Source organism: Parus major, chromosome 1 (genome assembly GCF_001522545.3).
Source record: "Parus major isolate Abel chromosome 1, Parus_major1.1, whole genome shotgun sequence".
NCBI lineage: Eukaryota > Metazoa > Chordata > Aves > Passeriformes > Paridae > Parus > Parus major.
Window position 1 is genome coordinate 51,370,506 of NC_031768.1, and position 21,018 is coordinate 51,391,523.

A 21,018-nucleotide genomic window follows, 5' to 3' on the forward strand; every position below is an offset into this window, starting at 1 on the left:
ACTTGATAAATGGGTGCAAAGAGCAGCCCAGCCACCTGCTAGGATTGGACTAAGTTGCTGTGTTCCTGCTTGCGTGTTTCTGCCTGGGTATTGCTTTGGCATCCTCTGGTTAGGAAGGTAATAAATAGGAAATAAATTTACCCTTTGCAATTACCTTTACCATTTCAGCAACGTTTTTTGTGGCTATTCCTGCTGCCAACCTGTGTTGACTCACGCAACACGCTGTGTTATCCTGTCCATTCCTCTTGTGTTGCAATCAGCAAGTCCTTTATTGTACTACTGCATCAATACCTCACAAAATGATCGTGCTTTCCTGCCCTTCACTCATGTCGTTGGACACTTGTAATATGCATATGTACTGTTGCTGTTAAACAAGTGTTAAAATAGATAGTGAGGGGAATCTATATCAGATGGCATCGTGGCACTAAATAGCACACTGATTTAAAATGGTTTCCTAATTTAATTGTAAATTAGAAAATACATGAGAAAATACATGAATTCCATGCGAAAATACACCATGTCTCTTCTGCCAGTGTTCCAGAATTTTACAGAATTGCTGTTCCCCAGAGTGGTAAAAATGCAATGACTCCAGCGATAACTACAGGAAAGTAGGAATACAACAATGGTGTATGCTTAATAGAGAAGATATTTGTCTCAGTGACAAAAGAGATGAATCTATGAAAACCCTTGGTGATCAATTAAAAAAAAAAAAATCTGGGCTATAATTTTAGATGCTTTTCGTCAACAGATTTAAAAAATACAGTTGTAGTTTAAGTTGAGGAATGCTGAGATTATGACTGGAGAAAAACTGACATGTTTTCCATACTAGGAAAAATGGAACTGACTAGGCATTTGACCATTTGAGGGTTTTTTGGGTTTTTTTTTAGTTTTATAAACTAATTTTTAAATTTTGATTGAAGTAATTCAGGCTTTTTGTAAACAACATGTGAAATGAGCAAAGAAGTCTAAACTGGGATGATTAAATGCAGTTGTTTGGGAGGCACTAGAATGGTCTTCTTTATTTGGAATTATATACTTATTACCTTATTACCTGAGAAGCTTAGTTAATAGAATTTAGCTGCTTTTTTTAAAATTTTTTCTACTATCCCATAAAGTTGTTTTAGTAAACGCCCTTTGTACTGAAAGTTAACCTGAAGTAATACTTTATTCTTATTCTTATTATTATTTGTTTTCTAAACTATGCTGTGTTATACCCATGTAGAAATAATGCTAGAGCAGTTTGAATTGGATTTTGTATACAGGTTAGAAATAAGCACCCATCCTTTACATGAATGTCTTTTTCTTGACATAGCAAAAAAAAAGTCAGATGTACCCCATTGCAAGTAAGGCCACAAGCAGGTAATACAATTCACTTTATCCTGTCTTCATATAATCTTCAACAGAGCCATGTGTATAGAAGTCAATACATGTAGAAATGAGAAAATAAAAGTTGACAGGACTTGTAGTGAAAGTCCATAGTGTAGGAAGTCATATGTTAGGCATTTCATAGCTGCCACCTGAAGATGAATGAAAGCTCTTTTAATGGCAGTGTTTGAAATAAGTGGTGTTAAAGTACAAAAAAAAAAGGGCAGACTGTGGGATCCCCAGCTATTATTTAAAGTAATAATGATTCTAATATTCCTGTTGAGTATTCCATAAAACAGAATGGAATATGAAAAAGCAATAAGACACCAGAAAAGTGGTGAAAGGCAAAAATGAAATATGGGAAAGGTGAAACCAGAGAAACAGGAAGACCAAATCAAAATCCATGTAGGAAGGGAAGAAAGAGACTGAAAGAAAAAAGATGTGAAAAATGTAAAACAGATTGTGGTTTATAAATTCAGCAGTTTTATGAAGCAACTCTGTATCCACTTTTTCAATTTCTGTGCTGAACTTTATAGTCTATATAGAAGAAAAGAGAGAAAGGAAATATGGAACCATTGATAGACTCATTAGAATTTTAGATATCAAATCCAGTGAAACTGTTATTTTTAAAAAAACTAAAAGCGAAAAAAATTGGTAGTTTGCTTGTCTTTACAAAAGAAACAATTTAAATGCCAGTGAGAAAATTAGGCTTCCAGTATAATTAAGGGAGAATCTTTTCTTAAAATTAAGGGAGAATCTTTTCTTAAAATTAAGAGAGAGTCTTTTCAGGTAGGTGTACTAAATTGTCTTGTTCTTTTGATGAACTATGTAAATCCATAGTCAAACACCTATTTACAAGATGATCAGCGTGGGGAGGAGGCTGACAGAACATGGTATTACCATGTAAAATCCTGTAGAGCTGTGAATGGAGGCAAGTTCCATATTTTTCCTCCTCCCCTCTTGGATGAGAGAATCTTGCCAGTTGTAATCATCTGAGTGAAAATGCTATAAAAATATTAATAGCTGATGGGAGACCCATAGATTTATTTACAAGGATATAGGCCTATGGTAGATAGAATTCACTCTACTCAGAGTGAATGGTCATAGAAGACAAAGCATTTCAAATTCTCAGTTTTTACAGTGGATTAAGCTTTAACCTATTGTTCTGAAGAAACTAAATACGTAATGTAAATGCATTTCAAAGGACCTGAGAGGTAAGCTTGAAATTAGAGTGAATACTTGCTTATAATTTGGTTGTCGTAAAACTGGTTTGTACAGGAATGAATGTCTAAAAGACTGAGTTCAAAAATCAGAATTGGAAAGAGATTACATGTAGCTAGGGAGTTACAAGATAAAGTATCCCAAAATATGTTAGATGTTGCTGGTAAAATATCAAATGGCACTATGTGTTTGCATGAAGGCCTATTTCTATATTTCACAGAAAGGGAATGACCCACTGTGCTTCTTAAACCCAGCTTGATTTTCACCTTTCATGCTTACTGCTCTTGAGTCCAGCTCATGGGTCAGAGGGAAGGGAAAAAATTAATTGGGAGAGATACAAGGATGGCTCTGTATCTTTCAAGTAGTAATGAGAAATAATAAAAGAGGGAAAAGTTGTGAAGAAACTGAGCTATCAATATTCTTACTACATAGTAAAGCTCAGAAGTAAAATGCATGTATAAATATAAATAATATAAATAATTAAAATAATAAAATATAAATATAAATATCTAGACATATAAATGAATTATTATAAGACTGTATATTTTTTAAATCACTAAATGATAATTTAGAAAATATTTTATGTAATTTTAAAAATATTCAGGTGTCGACTATTTCATTGATTCAAAATTAATGCTTTACAAGTAATATTTGTATTTTCAAAAGGAATTAGTATTTATCAAATAGTTTTACATCGTGTTAAAACTTAGGACATAAATACAACTCCACAGTTTTAGAGATCTAAGAATTTGTGTAGGATTCAGCTGCCTAAGTGGGTATATGGACAATGGAGTAGAGAAACTGAGATGGCATAACCTGATTTCTGTGGGAAAAAGAAGTATAGCATGTTTACGATTAAATATTTGTGGCTGATTGTGAGCAGTTCCTGCTTCTCAGGGAGAACAAATACTGTTGAGTAGACTGGAAACTGAGAATCTGGTAATGCAAAAATAACTTTGATTCCAGTTGCACTGGCACTTCTAAAAAGAAAGGAAAAGATATTGGGCATTTATGCTTGTATGTGTGTATGATTTGAGAGATGGCAAGAACACTGATTCTTCAAAAACTATTTAAAATACAAAACAAAGCCAAAAAATATAGTAATTTTTTATGAACACTTCTATTTAAATAAAAGTAACATAGTAATGAAGTACATAATATCTTAAAGGGCTAGCAATAACACAGTAGCATCAATGGAACTGCTTGCCAGTTTAGTAATTTCTGGTAGAATTATTTCTTCATAAAGAAGTACGTTAAAAAAATATATTCCATATAATAACATTTTTTAATACAAATATTGACATGAAGCCAGTATTTTCAATCCCATTGCTCTCCCTTGGGAAATAAATAAAGAAATTTCTATCAATAAATTTGTAAAATTTCAATAGCTTTTTAAAATAAGCCTGCAGTGCAATATCAGGAAAGTATCAGATACTAGAAACCTTAATAGATCCAAAATAGCAAAACTAGTATGGGATTACACTGAAACAAGTGAAGGAGAAACACATAGGTAACACATATTATTATTTGATTATTTGATACTACAAATTTATAATGAACAGGTCATTGCAATAAAAATTATGTATATTAAAGTGGCAATTTATGAGATGGATATGGAAAGCAATCACCTCTACTTTATTTTATGCCAAATAAATTTTGTGAGGAAACAAAGCCTTTGCAAAATAAGTGCTACTAACAGATTTTCTGAAACAGTTCCACCAGGAAAACATAGGCTGTAGAAATCATGAGCAGAGTAGATCAGATACACAGCAAAGTACCAGAACTACACCAGAACTACCAGAACTACCTACTCAGGCTGAGTTCTATCTATTTCACGAAACATAATATAACATAGATATTGCTTACTCAATACTAAAAATCTAATGATGAATGATACCTCTCTTTAGACATAGTTCAAAAGATAATTTTGAAGCCAGCAAGAGCTGAACTTTCATCTTTGCTTTTAAAAACTTTTGCTATGGCAGTTAAGCAATGATGTTATTTTAGACAGTGCCTAAGCCCCAATAAATACATGTTTGTCTGTGGAGTTACAATCTATCAGAAGGCATTCCAGGAAAAGTAGAAACCATTAAAATAGACTAGGAATATAAATAAAAGCTTGATGTAGCCTTAACACTCCCATCCATGGTAGCTGTGAAATAAACTATTAAAATGTAGAAGATAAAAGGGATCTTTGTTCTTCTTTCTCCTCTATCTTGCATAACAACTTCTTTTTATGTATCACCATTCCTGGGCTACTAAGGAGCCAAAAATGGCAAATTTACATCTTCCATTAACATACAACAAAAATAAGTAGGGTTTTTTTTTCTAGGTCTGGATTTTATTTTTCTTTTAATTTCACAACTTAATTTGATTTTTTTTTTGATACACAGATTTTTTTGTATGTTGTCTGTATGTAAAAGAAACCACTCTGTGGAGATTAAAAAGTACAGAGCTACAGAGACAGGTGCATGAGAATGAGTTTCCATTCTGGATGTCAGGGCATATATGAACCCAGAGACCAGAGATGAAAGGCAAGAAGAAGGAAATGTCAGTAAAATGAAGAGAACTGAGTTAGCATTGAAAGCAACAGATTAGGTCATAGCCTATTAATATGATAAAACTGTAATTATTTATGACTAATTAATTTCCCAGTATTCTGGAGCAATTATTTATAAATAAAAGAATTATTGAATGATATAATTATGTTTTTGCATAATGTTTGTTACAGTGCCAAACAGCTAGATAAAGGAAGCTTTTCCAGGTACTAGTTTGTTAGCATGAAGACAAATGAAAATATTATAGCACTTCATGCTGTCACGTGTATGATACTGACCAAATTCTACTAAGCTGGGCAGTGATACTCCAGATTTCCAGAGTATGATGCCATACAGTATGGAATATAGTTTTGATCAGTTGTGGTCAGCTGAGAAAGATTCATATCCCATAAAAGTTCAGCTCAAGATCCTATTGTAAATATCTTGCTTTTCTGCAATGGTAGATCTTTCTGGGTACATCAGCATCTCATAAAACAATGCTATACTTAAGATGTGTGTTCTCCATCTTTATGTGGTCATTTCTATGCACAGAAAACCTCACAATCCATTGCGTCCCAAAAATTTCATCAAACAAAAGTGCCCACACCTATTTCCACCTAAGTATTGAGTGGAAGAGTTCTGCAACAGACTGGCTTACCAGAGCACAGCAATGTTCTAATATAGCTGTATTTTCTACCCTGGAAGCAGCTGTTAAGAGATTAGTTTGAAAATCTTTATTTTAGGTAAAATTGACCAGTACTATATGCCTCTATGTAGTTAAATTACTGATATTTTTTTCATGTGAAATCTTGGGAAAAAGTTGCCATTCTGATTGCCTTCACTGTGGGTTACAAAAAGGCCTGAGTATTTTAAACTATTTTCTCTGAAATACTGGTTTGCATCTATATTAGATTTCTGCTTTAGATTTTTCTCCTAATCATGGGGAACATTATACGTATTTCTTTCTCTGAGTTATTATGTACCTTTCCTTTGTACTTTGCACCTTTACTAAGCAGTATATCGTGACCCAATTCACTGAAGAGTTACAAATCTTAACAGCAACACTTATAATAATTTCTGAGTCATGTTCTCAGGATAATAGTGTGGCAGAGTTGAGAATCTAGTGTCTTATCTACAAAACTGAATGTAAATAAAGGGTCAACAGGCAGATCTTTGCTTCTATAAATTTGCATTATATTAGCAAGTTAGTGTAATATCTTCTGGCCCAAGAGGGCAGTGATACTGCAATAATTCTTTAAATCAGGCTTGATACTTGTGAATTTACATAGGAATAGGTATTTTCAACACTTGAGTCACTGAATATTCACTAAGGAAGCTAGGTGAGGTCCAATCCTCCAATTAATGACATACTAAATTCCAAGATTGGCCTATGGCAGTCCTATATGCAGCATCCAAAGAACAGTATTTGTTCTTCCCCCTCAGTTAATATTATGGCTTTGAGAACTAAATACGAGCTTTGATTCATCATTTAATTTATGATGCATAATTTAAAGCAAACTGGGCTTTACTTTCTTTGATACCACGAGGATGGTTTAAGTCTAAAAGAGGGAAATAACAGGGTAAGGAAAAGCAGCAATATTAATTACAATTAATACTAAAATGTATAAATATGCTTCTGTGGGTGTGGGTGAGAAAGGAAATTGTTAAAAATGTCCTTCCATCTGGACACTAAGTAAATGCAGAGCTTGATATAGTAGAATGAAGTCCAGATGTTATTTAATCAAATTTCATACTTGAACAACAAACCACTGATTTCTCACCTTCAATCTCATGATATGGTGTATGTCTGTTATCTCTGTGAAAGGTAATGTTCTCATTTAAAGTAAAAGTTGTTGGACACAAGTATGTCCTTGCCAGTTAAAATTTCATGTCTCTACAGATATCAAAATGCAGAGACTACAGTAAATCCAGCACCACAGATAATTTTTTCTTTGACATTTTCTATACAAGTGTTGCTATGAAACTGTATTTGCAATTGTTTTATAGATAAAACACACTTTTTAAAATTTCACTCTGTAAAATTAGGTCCATCGGGCAGATAAGGAACTGCAGAATTAAAAATATTATAGGCAGTGCTTCTTTATTTTATAACATTACAGAAAAGCAATTTAAAATCCCATTCCAGTCTTCATGTATAAATAATTGTAACTGTACAGATCGAGCACCTAATTAGGTATAATAGAGTTTTTGCGACATCTTTGTGAAGGCAATCAAAAGGAAAATGCCTGCCATTGCAAACTGGACAATTAATTTTTTTAGATCTCATTTAGTTTAGAAATAATACTGTTTGCTTTTATAAATTCCTAAGTCAAAATGCTTAGAAGAATTATTTTCCAGGTACCTTTTTCATTCAGGAAAACATTAAGGTTTCTCTGCACTGTACTTACTGCACTTAACTACTCTACATATTACTGAAAACATACCTCCTCTTAAGAAAACAAGTTGCTTCCTTTCCTAAAAGGTGTGTTCATAGCTGGTTCAGCTCTCCAACTGTATGAGAACCGGGAAAGCCAAACTGTTTACAGTGTCAGGTAAATGAAAGTAATTCATCAAAAGATGGGTAGAACATGCCAGAATTATTATTTTTGACAAATTAAAAAAGTAAGATTTGATTCTGCCAATTCCCAATTTTTCTGTTCAGATGAATAACAACTTTGGTTATTTTATTATTATCTTACAGTAAAATGCTCCCTTTCTGACTGCATTATTACTTTTTTCAAAAAACAACAAAGTACTAGTATCATGTGGAATATTAAATCCAAGAGGATTTTTTTCTTGTGCCTTAAACTGGTTTTGCCAAATTGTTGAGGATGATGTACAGGAAGAAAACATATGAGGGCCTTCTGTCCTCTCCCTTCTCTTAGCAAACTCTCTTGAAAGAGCTAACATCATTATTCTTCTGTGCAATTTTCTTAATGACAAATAAGAGTTCTAGTGTCAGCTGGAAATAGTTGTTTTCTCATTTAGAAACAGGAAAAGCCCATTTGTGTAGATATTTTATGATATCTACATTCTGAGTGTAAATCTAGGTGGATATTATCTTGTGGAGATAGATGACAGAAAGCAAAATTACGTGCTCTGAAATCTATTCACTCTAGGATACATAATAAACACAAAAACCTGTCTCATGAAGCAGAAATGAACTCTGATCTTCTAACACGCTGTTCAGTATCTTGACTACAAAAAGATGAAAAATCTTATCTCAAGAGACTAAGCAGAAATTGGCTGCACCATTTAAAAAAAATAAAAGGTATATAGAGTTCAGTACCTTTGCTCTTTAAGGAGGAGGAATTCTACAGTCTGCTAATAGGATTGGAACTCTGACATTTCAACACAGACTACTTACAATGAATTTAATTTTTTTCTTCTATTAAAACAAATGACCTGGAACATTCAGAAAAGAGAATAGTCTTGCTTCATCAATTTTACTGGAAAATATTTTGCTTTGTGATCTTGGGGAATGTGTCCCATAAGATTTTGATTGTGGTGTTGCCATTTGCTGTTATCATGGCCTGTTCAGTAATTTCAGTCAGAGAAGAGGTGTACTGCAATCCATCCTGTGTGATAAGGAGGCTACAAGCAACATCTTTGGGACAGCCCTTTAGTCCATATGTGTGATATAAAAATCACATAGAAGTTCTGGCATCTCAGCTTAGAATGAACTTAAATGCTTGAATTCATTGCTTGGATGTTGAATTTTCATATAAGACACAGTCTCTTTAATTCAAAATGTGTATTTGTTTACTTACTTGGGTGAGATGATTAAATTATCATTACTACTCATTAGAATATTTTGAAATGTATGATGCAAGCACTGCCTAACGTGCGAAGAAAATGCTTCTGTGTAGCTTAGAACATTGCCAATCTGGCTTCTTAGAAAACATAAGAATCAGATGTGGGGCTTCCTAGATAGGTGGGTCTAAGCACAGGTAAGGGGGATGCAACCCAGCAGAGGCAGCAGTTTGTGCAGCAGCCTCCACCAAAGGGCACCAGAAACTACTGGGAGCAGTATATTTTTCTCTGCAATGGGGAAAAATCAGATGGAACTGTGCATCTCACTGGGTTCCATCTGCATTGTAAAAACTCAGAAAAGTTCTCATGAGAGCAGAGAAGCCACTGAAGACTATTTTCTGTATAAAGCTCAGTTACTTAATGTTACTTATCTCTCTTTGTAACAAGAAATGCAGAGAGAAAGTAACATTATATTAATACAATGAGCTTATCAGTTTTCATTGTCATAAAAAAAAGTGAAAATCCATGAAAATGCAGGAAGAACGGTATTTTGATTAAGGGAGAATCAAATTTCCTACAAAAAGTGAATTAAATAGTTGTAATGTATTAATTTCCTGCAGGAAATAGATGGGAATAGAATTAATCTATGAAGGACTTGAAAAATCAAATTAAATACTGGATGAGTAATTGATATAGATATATATATATAAATTTATAAATTCTATAAATTTATATATATTGATATAAATTGTTTATATCCTAGTGAAAATGCAAATTAGTTATCTGAGGAAGTAAAAGCTGGAAATCACAAAACTGATGTGTTTTTATGTGGATCATAGGTTCCTTGTGAAATTCACTGCATAACAATACAACACTGTTTATGTGTGAAGATGAGAGAGGGTTTGTGTGTTTGTCTAGACATCAATTATGTGTACATATATGTGTAGAGAAACATTTACTTCCCTGAACTTTCTTTGAATATAATTCAAAGATCTTGATTTTCTATTTAACTTTGCATTTAATGAAGAGTATACAGATGAAAAGCTCAGGAGATCCATGTTTTTATAACAAATCATAGTAAATACTTTTTTTTTACAATGTAAACCTCTTTGCTCAGGATTTAAGAATATTTTAAAATAGTAGATGCTGGAGTAAACAAAAAACCACGCTCAATATATTTTATTATATTATTATTAATATATATTAGCATAGAATCCCCTAATTTTTATGTGACCACTGACACATGTTCTCACATCTTGTTACTGGTTGTGTTCTGAGATAAGATATTGAGCTATTTGACTGCAATTTAACATACACTTTAATATTCTGTAAAAAAAATAAGTGGAACGTGATTGAATAGAAAGAATTTCTAGCAAGGCAAGGAAAACAATTGGAGAATGAGTTCTATAGAAAAAGAAAAGATTCAACCTTCACTTGGAGGAAAATTTTTCTAAGGGTTAGTAGGGCTTTTTAAATAATTTTATTTTTTATGTTAAAAAATATTGACAAATGAAAATAAACAACCAAAGTGCAGGAACACTTTCTGTGAACAGTGAGATGAACATGTTGTTCAAACTCACTGATAAATATAGTTTTAAAGTAAAATAAACTTTTAATTAATTACTTTTCTGAAATAGAAGAAAACATTCCTGCACAGAAAGTGGAAACTTCACACTATTTAAAATTATGGATTTCTCTGAAACTTTAATGATCTCTTGTTTTCTGACTTGTTGATGAGTTCAAATTGTGTGAAATGGAGTGAGGAAAAAAAAAGACTTGGACTTAGAAATAGGACTGGATTCAGCCTGAGATTTTTCAGAGCGATGTTCATTTGGGATCACAGATTCATAGAATGGAATTACTGAGCTCACTGTCTTGTAACAAAAGGTGCTTAGCTATAACTTATCTTCTAGAGCCTTCTAAGATTAACTGAAGAGACTGTGAGATAGAGAATTAATCAGTTCCTTTGACTGGTTGATTCAAAGTTAAATAGGTAAAAAAATGTTTCTTATTGAAATATTTTCAATTTCAGTTTTCACACATTTTGTTATATTTTTATTCAGTAGATAAAATAATCCTCATATATCCAACATGATTTTGCTCTGAAGGTGCGGTTTCTTTTTTTTTTTTTTTTGACACAGTGAAACTGAGTAAGCAGCTTAAATTTCTCAGTCTAATTACTTGCTCAAGCCTTTGAATGTGGTTTTTGATTCCAGGATACCAGCCTGTCAATCTTCCTGCTACAGAAAAACTGTATTTTCTTCTATGTGATTCACAAAAATGGTGAAAAAACAGACTTCAACCCCTGTAGAAGCAATTCCATTCAATTAAATCCCACTTAGGTTGACAATAATCAAAGATCTACCAGGTATACAGCCCCTGGTTTTTTATGTGTTTTACTGCTATTCTAAAGAGCTAATTCATGACCAGAATGTTAGGAAATACTAAAGGGAATACAGAAATCTAAGAGGATCACAGATTTCAAGAGAATTGACAGGTTATTCTCTGAAGCAAACACTCTTCTCAAGAAATGAAATTAAGTTTGTTTGACAAGACCTGATTTTCATACAGCCACGTGGAGTGGCATTAATTTTATTCCTGTTTGTTAATTCTTAATTAATCAAATGTCAAATTGGTGCTTCCATTTTCATTTTGAATATATAAGTTCATTTGTTGGTTGTGGCTTGTAAATTTTTTTTTTTACTAATGCTAAAGGAAGCATACTTTCATCTTCTCTCACTTTCTCCTCCATTTTAGGAGTTACAGTGCTTGAAGGGCCTATTTATGCAGTGGGAGGACATGATGGTTGGAGTTATTTGAACACAGTTGAGAGGTGGGACCCTCAAAGTCAGCAGTGGACATTTGTGGCAAGTATGTCAATTGCCAGAAGCACTGTTGGAGTAGCAGCATTAAATGGCAAGTGAGTAGGGTATACTTACACAATTGAAACACTTCTTTTGAAAACCAATAAAGCCTAATTGTCATTGCTTTCCCTTATTAAGTTGCAGTGGCATTAAAATGTTCCAGAATAAATCAAATGATCAAGGCTTCTTTAATAATCCTGTTACTCTACAAGAAACTGGTTTCAATGGTGCATAAACTATGCAGCAGACTAGCAGAAGCAACATCTAGATGGATAACCCTGAAAATATTGATCTGAAGTAATGAAGAGCTACATATGATTATACATATATATCCCAGCTTTGTTTCTTTTGCACAGCTGACCATATATTTAATGCTTCCCAGTTAATAGATACACAATTGAATTTTGCATGACTTAAATCAAACACTTGTAAATTAAAAGAGGGTAAGGTAGGATGGACACCACTGAAAACCAAAAAGCAGTGGTCTCACTGCAACAAGTAGAAATATGCCATTGATTTTTATTCTTTTTATCTGATTAACCATCTTTAAAAAATATCCAATATGCCAAGAACTGCAACTTGAAAACACATGTAAAGACCTTTCAACTTCCTGGTGCTATTCTAGCTGCATTGCTGTTCCACACAACTGACATGTCCTGCACTCCTCAGGATACTGGAAATGGATATCTCATTGAGAAACATGATGTCGGATTTAACATTCAGCAAAGGAAAACATATTTCTGTATGAAAGTTCTGAGGAGTTTTTTCTTTGTTATTTGTTATGATTTCTTTCTTCTGCAGTGAATTAAATAAGTAAATAAATGAAATGCATTAGATGCTCTTTGAAGTGAGAGAGTTACAAACTATTCTATGTGTGTATCTCTCACACTGCTTTGGGCACTTCACATGAAATGGATAATGGATGGTAAATATTTCAAAAATGAGTTTCTTAAAAGACTTGAAAAAGTGTAGCCACTTCTTTTGTGTTTTAATGTGGGAAACTATTCAATTTGTGATCTTCCATTGCCGTATGTTTGGCTTAATTTGTTTTCCATTTAAATTAATTTTAAGCAGAAAAACGAAAATTGCATTTTTTATCAGCTTATGATGGAAATAAATAAAAAACTTAAAGCTTTCGTATTCTGTTCTCGTCAGGCTCTGAGTGAGGTGATTGATTTACAAGTAACCTCTTATTAGTTCCCAGTGTACTATAGTGTTTGTGAAGCTCACTTCTGTAGACCATGAAAGTGAATTATCAATTATTTTGCTGCTCAAACAAATTGAGAACAATTCTATCTGAATTTAGCAAAACAGTGTACACAGAAATTAATTGTATTTCACTGGAATACATTTTTAAATTTAAACTGAAATTTTTATATCAGCATCTTTTTTAAAACATGAAAAGGATTGTGTCAATATATACATCATAATCTAATTTGAAAAATATTTAATTATTGGAGCAATAAAATCTTGCTGAATTTTTCAGAAATTCAGAAAAGTAGCTATCTACTTTTTTTTTTTTTTTTTTTTTTTTTTAAAATTTTAAACTTAGTCCATTTGACAGGGTTCTTTTCTATAATCATGTTGCCTTATTACACTTCAAAGCTGTAGTGCTGTTTCACCCAGGACCGCTTAATGGAGTATTTTCCTCTGCCACACACAGGTTCACCTGGTTGTTACCTCCAGATTTCCCAGAGTAATAGGATACAATAGTTATTATCTTTCAAAGAGGAACACTGGCAATATTCATTCTCTTAAATGTCTTCTTAGTTGTAAGGAGAGCTAGAACAACTATTGAAAGATAAAGGTGGTTTTCCAGATTAAAAAAAGACACATGACAAATTTATTTTGCCAGAATTTCAACAGAACATTTTATCTGGTGATACATATGAAATAAATACTTAAGTTGAAAAAAAAAAAGTGAATAGTACAGGAATTTGAAGAAGAGGACTGTATGCAATAACTAGGATGTCACAGTTTCCCCTGGAATTCTTTAAAGACGTGTCCTGAGTTAAAAGAGTATAACAGCAAGAGAAAGTTAGTTAAATTACCAGACCATTCAAAGTGACACCAAAGGGAGAAATATCATATGGTTCATGTTGGACATATGAATACAGAAGTAGTTGGATGACCTTAAGAAGCAACACAGATACAATATTTAATAGTTTATGTGTGAATTAAAAAGCCTTGTGTTTGAAGAAAAGTAATGTTAAGAAGTGAAAGAAGAGGTGAAAAAAGCCCTGTATGTTGTTAGGACAAAAAAAGAACAGAAGAAGAAATCAGGGGGGGAAAAAAAGGAAATACTACTGAAGAATACATAAAATTTTATTAATATAGGAAATATTTTTGTTGTGTTACTCTGTGGAATTCTGGTCATCCATATTGATGCAGTTCAAGTGAAATTGCAGAGGCTGTATAAGTGTACCATGATTATCAAGAATGCATGTCATACCAAAGAAAAGCAACAAAACTGATACAGCTGGCAAAGAAACAGAGGCACAAAATATCTGCAATTCAGCTTGGAAATAGTAAAAGTAATACAGGGACAATAAGGTCATGTCCACAAAACTCTCATAAGGTTCTAAATGCCTGTTTATTGGTTCATATAAAGGGTAATATTATGTGTTTTTATGCAACACCAAAGACTGACATTTGAGAATTTTCTTTTTCAGCAATGTTTTTGCTTTCCCAAGTCAACAATAGGTTCTGGGTACCACTTACAATGTATGCTGAGGCTTTGGAGATTCCATCTCCTTCATCTTCATGTCTTTCCCATAGTCAAGCAGTAAAGCAAGAGTGGAGTGTGCTATCCTTATTAGATACAAAAATAATTAATTTTTACCTTGACGTCTTTATCAATTTTTAGCATATTATGGTAGGTGTTGTAGGACTTGCCATGACTGCAGAATTTCCTGGGATGAAATATGGTCAGTTATCCCTTCTGATGTGGAAACAGTATCATCCTTTTTACTTTGTTACTGTTAACATCCCTATTGCACAGACTGGAAGCAAAAGAGTGCATGGACTTCCTCAGATCAGCCATAAATATGGGTATTAAAATACTAAATGTTGATGGAGATCTACACTTTGAAAAGACTTGTAGAGGATGGAGTTTTTTATATGCAGATAATGAGTAAGTAGTTGGGATGATTTTTTTGAATTCTTCTTTGGGGCTGACATAAGTGGTGTGCAACTAGTGTGCAATTTGTACTATGTAAGATTAGCATTCTATGGTTGTCAGCAGATAACGCTGCAGCAATAGAGCATTTCTGCAGTGTAAGTCAGAAACACCAAGGAACCAAAAGTGTGAAAAAGTCTGTCTTTTCCAGGAACATTTTTTAATTGTCACTTAACTATTTCAAGGTTTTTTTTAATTTCTTAAGCTCAAGGAAAAAAAAATCTAGTTGACACCTTCAATCCTATAAATACTAATTCTTTCATTGACTTAAGATGTAAATGCCTCCAAATTTATAGCTAATACCACAGCTATTTATTATCCTTGAATTAAAAAACTCAAATACATGAACCACTCATTCCCTAAGAACACTAAACCTTTGCACTAACTTAATTTCAGAACATATTTTATGCTAATGGTGTAGCTCTATGTGAAAGTGAAATTTTGTTTACACACTTTCGTCAGGAATACATACTCCTCAAAGACATTCTCTGTATCATACAGATTTATATTATTCTAAACATTTTTGTGTCACTACCACAACTGAAGTTTTTCTATATTGCTGTGTTATATGTCCACAAAGTCTGCATTACAAAAATTATTCCTTAGTTTCTAGTGAAATGTTCGAAATTACCAGTATTTTTTGAAGCAACTGTAGCTTCATGGCAGACAGTCTGGCCCTTTAGCAAATATCAGTAAATCTGTGTTGCAAAAGGATAAAGTACTCAGCTGTTGATACGATCTGCAGACTAACTTTAAATGGTAGAACATCACAGCAATGCCTTAAGTGTCAAAAATCATGACTTTGGCACACACTGGCAAGCAGTTCAATCTCATTCTAACATCTTGTGGAGGCCAGGAAAAGGTGTCTTGACCTTTATTGATTGCCACATCCTCAGATATGTGCTATAGTGAACTTGATGTTCCCCCCTGCTGCTGTTTTTATAACACTATTGTTGGTGTATGACAGATGAAAAAAGCAAGGAATTGTTTAATCTTAAGTTTTATGAATACAGCTGTGTAAGTATTCTTTTAAATAATATTTTACTTTTATTTGAGGAAAAAAAGTTTTATAAATATTTGTTTTCTCTGAAGGAAAGTAAAAACGCATGGAGAAATGCTGCAAGAAAATATTATTCCCCATCAATATTCATCTGCCCACTGACCATTTGCTCTCACAGGCAAAATAGACTTGATTTGACTTGATTAAGGAAAATTAATACAATTTATTTGTAATAAAAATAGATTCTGGCTAGTGAGAAGCAATCCCAAATTTTAAAAGGCCACCTTTCTTTCCCCCTTTTCCTAAGCTCAATTTATGTCTTGTATAACTTTATAGCCCCACCCTTGACTGGTGCAGGGGGGTAGGAAATGAAGGTTGTGTTCAGAGCATGATTGCTTCACTCTGCCACTCCTTCCTCACACATTTCCCTTGCTCCATCATGGACTGGCCGTGGGCTGCAGTCCTTTGGGAGATAACCTGCTCCAGTGTGATGTCTTCCATAGGCTGGTGATTATCCTATGCAGGAAAATGCAGTGCCAACACTACAGGCAAGATGCATAAGCTGACCCAGAGGTATTTTCTTTTACAGAAACAAACCCCTAAGCATCGATCCTCTTAATCCAATCCAATATGATTAAAATTGGAGTTGTTTGGCAGGCCTCATTTCCCTCCGTCAATTATGTTTCCTTCCTTCCTGTTTTCCTTATGATATTTTTTTCATATTTTTGTTGAAAGACAGTCCAACATAAAAAAAACAGTGCTTTTCTGGTTGTCTCCTTTAAATAATTATTTGTTATCAATCAATAATGTCAAATTTTGTCTCTTACTTTACTGTAATGAATAGAATTCAGATCAAGATTTCACATTCTATTAATTCTGCTTAAGTATTGATAGAATATACTAATTGTTCTATTTTTTAAAGAATAAATATGTTTATATATATTTTCTATATAATTATTTTATATTTATATATACAGTATTTATACATAATTACTTTATATTCTATAATTATAAATAAACAATATTTAATATATTTATGTAAAATATTTTAAAAATTGCATATGTATATACATATTATTTTCCCCTTCAAATCCATGCAAATTAATTTGTTACATTTTCAATTTTATTAGTTAGGTAGAGAGACTTTAATAACTATGTAGCTTTAGGATTTTTTTTTTAATAACTATTTATCTATTTATATTCAGTTACATTCATTCAGTTCCACCATTTTTGCAATAATTGGATTCATTTAGTAATGGATTTTCATAAATTGGAGTATTGTTTCGGTAGTGCTTTCCCAGCTATTCTCTGTTTCATTTTGAATGGGAAATACAGAAAGCTAGCCAATAGAGATGTTGGCATATGCACAGTGGAATGTCTTGTTTACAGGTCATTTAATGAGAAAACTGGAAAGAAATTTGTGTTATTTAGATCAGTATTATGCTTGCTGACAATAGCAGTTGCTTTAGTTTAATATGTCTCTTACGCTTATTGTGCATAAAGTACTATACAAAGTATAGTAACTATACTATAATTACTATTATAACTATCAGAAAGTTTAGCCCACTGAACCTTAATTTTTAACAAAAATAGAAAAATTCAAACCAAATCAGTGTGAGCACAAGAAAAGTTCTCAAAATCATCTTGTAGTTAGTCAGTCGCCAGGAGTATAATTGCTTTGGACTGACCTTGGAGAGACAAAGGTTAATAATTCCACAAAGTCCTTAATAGCAGTTTGGTGTTTGGCACGAGAGAGCTAGAAATGTATTACATTCATATAACCACCTACAAAACTTGATTGTATGGCTGATTACAACCTCCTCCAGAAGTTCTGCTCCTTTGGCTTTCATGCATCATATAATAAACTATCTGTGGCATTTTCTCTTAGCAGAATCATTAAGGCTTATTACTAATTCATTGCCCTGGTCTGATCTTTTGTACTTTTACACAAAAATTCATATTTCCTACGCAGGGTCTCATGCAGCTCAGTGAATGTACCATTTAATTCAGAGTGCATCATCTTCTCTCTTTCTCAAGCATTATTTAACTTTTTATTTTACATCCAGCCTGCAAAATAAGAGACTCTGCACAGGTTTTTTTCTGTGGGGCTAAGCTATCCTTAAAAAGATATAAACTAGATAAATGCATGTCACTCTTAAAACAGAATAGTGAAAAATCATGAAACTTTACTGTAAAGCCACTATTTTTCCTGCAGTCCAAGGCAGATGCATATGCAGCTAGGATGCCTTCCTCTTTAGAAACTAAGTGATTGGTAGGAGACACAGCAGATGCTAAAAAACTTTGCTGGTCTGTGGGGTGGGAACTTGATGAGTCTATTTTATCTGGCTATACTGTGGCCAGGGTCCCAGATGCTTGCACCACATTTCTATTTTGAATGTTTACTGCAAATCTACATCTTTTAGTGTGTATGCCCTCACTATGCCCTTCTCTTCATCCGTCACCCATACAACAAAATTTTCAGACTAGCTGGCTGTTGACTGTTGTACAGCTGGCATGACTGTAATTTGTGATAAGGTCTGTCATTCAGGTTCAGTATTAAGAAACTGTTTGTCTGTACTACATCATTTATTTCTGTAAATTTTGTAGTGAATAATAAATTCTGCTTAGATATGCTATGATCTAGTATGGTGTGAATTAATTTGGACATGTATGGGTACTTCAGGCCAAACAGACATAGTGAGTTAACTTATTCAGTTCTAATACCTGGCAGAAAAAGGCAGTAGTGTCATTCCATCAAATTTAAGCTTTTAGATGTAACCTATACAGCAGTCTAGACAGCAGGAAGCGGTGTGGATAATGTCTAGGAAAACTCACAGCCTATTTTTTAATTGCATAGCTTCCACAATTAAGCACAGATTTTTTTAAAAAAACTCTCAGCAATCATTATTTTCTTTTTTGTGGTCAAGACTGCAAAAGGTATTATTATCCTATATTCTTGATTATGACTGAAGTTTGGCTTTTCATTATTATCTTTAGTGGAAGATGAAGTATGAGATTCCTGTCTCACATTGTACTTGGTGCCTATATGCTGGGACAGGAAGGAAACGCTTGTGCAGTGCAGTTGGAGCAGCCTAGAGATCCTCCCCACACCAAATGTAGGCATTAATTTGGATTACACACACAGACACGCACACATATACATTCTGTGTGTTATCATGTGTATTCATATATTTTTCTTACTTACACATATGTATAAATCTGGAAGGATATTTAAATATACACATCTGACTGCAATGTAAGAAAGCTAAATATTAATTTAATATTCAACTAAATAACTTTATGGGCAGCAGCCCTTACAACAGCTACCAAATATCTACTATACTCAGCAAAATAGAATACCAAGTCATCTCCACTCTTAACTTCCTATTTTTGCAATTTGAAACTTGACTAACTTCTTAATAACTAATATTGGGGTAAGATGAAATTTCTTTTGACTCAGTAGACCAGCTTCAGATAAATCTTACATTATTGATTGAATTTTTTGAACTGAGAAGGGTTCACTGTGAAGATCACAAGCTAAATGACCTAAAACTTTTTTGCAAGTCATCCATATAATTGCAATGCACGGATAATTTTCATACTTCAGTAAAGACTAGGGAACTGATTAATAGTATTAAATAAAGAAAGTATTAAAATGCTTTAATTCTTTTTTTAAAGGCTGAAGTAACACTTCAAAATTTCATGCCAAACTAACAAGACAAGAAAGTATGACTGAAACCACTATATTTTCCATCAGTGCCACTTTTTTTTTCCCTAGCTTTTGTTGCTTAAGGCTTTCTTTGCTCTTATGACTTACTAGTGATTCACTTATTTTACTAATCTATTTGAACTAAGAAAAATACATTAATTGGCATACATAGTTACTGTCATGTAAGAAGAAAAAAAAACATTTCAATCTGCATGCTTTCTGCCCACAATATTCTCACTAACTACAGGCAAATCAGTATATTAATTATGAGTTAGATATTTTTCATGATGCTAAAATACAGAAATGCTTCTTTTTGTCAAAAAATTCATGCTGTCACGTCTCCTTTCATCTGCATCATCTGCCTAACCAGACAGTATCTTAAATTTGTCTTAGGAAGTTATTAGCTATTATTAACGAATTTTATGACACTCTTTTGCAATAGGAAGAATAACAAACATACTTCAAAGACTAGCTCACTAGTTATCAGCCTTAGAATTTTTCTTTGTTGACAATTTTGTCTCTGTTCCTACTATGTTTTACTCCAAATGTTCTTTGACCTATAGATAGTTTTATAAATTAATTTGAATCCTAAGAAGTTATTTCATGTTCTTTCATGACTGCTTTTATTCTGCTTCTGTTTTATAAATATGCTATTTATTAACCTCTGGTTTAAATCAAACTCTGTTTTTCAGAAAAACAATTATTTCTGCTATAAGGGCAATGAGACACATATTGAAATTATTCTTCCTCAGCTGTGGAAACTACAAAGAAGATATTTTAAAATGTTTTAGTAAAAATCATAAAATAATTGGATACTGGGATAAGAAAATGGAATAACTGTATGGTCTAAAATTATTAAACTCACAAAGAAAAAAAGTGTCATAAACATCTCAGTCTAGCACAAATTATTTCTATGGATTCACTGAAAATTCTTATTTAATGATGTGTTCACTGTGTGGTTTTAATAATAGATCAAATAAAAGGCATCATGCACATCCTGTAGTCATTGATTAATTTACAATGATTATTTTGCCTTACCTACTTTATGGTCTGATAAAGTTAAGAATGTTTTTTAACTGGTGGAATCTGCATTGAGTCAATGGTCTTGAACAGAGAATGTAGCCCATATAATTCTGATTACAATTAAAATTGCTTAAAACAAGTTCTTTCTATTAGGAAATTGTAATTTCCATTGTAGGTAGTCAAGCTTATTCACAGCAATATTAGCTATGCAAAGGGTGTTTCTCTCTCAATATTTTGTCGCAGAATCATAGAATGGCTTGGGTTGGAAGGGACCTCAAAGATCATCTAGTTCCAACTCCCCATCGTGCTTGGAAACACCAGCCATTAGATCAAGTTCTCAGGACCACCATCTAACTTACCAGTAGTTA

General features: G+C 32.9%; 1 protein-coding gene across 1 annotated transcript in view; it reads left to right on the top strand.

Annotated features, from left to right (window-relative positions):
- Positions 1-21,018, top strand: part of KLHL1 (kelch like family member 1) — a 187,537-nt gene that overhangs the window by 149,532 nt on the left and 16,987 nt on the right. Inside the window, exon 8 of the mRNA XM_015638910.2 lies at positions 11,634-11,796. Within this exon, the coding sequence (XP_015494396.1) occupies positions 11,634-11,796 (163 nt within the window). The remainder of the gene's footprint in view (positions 1-11,633; positions 11,797-21,018) is intronic.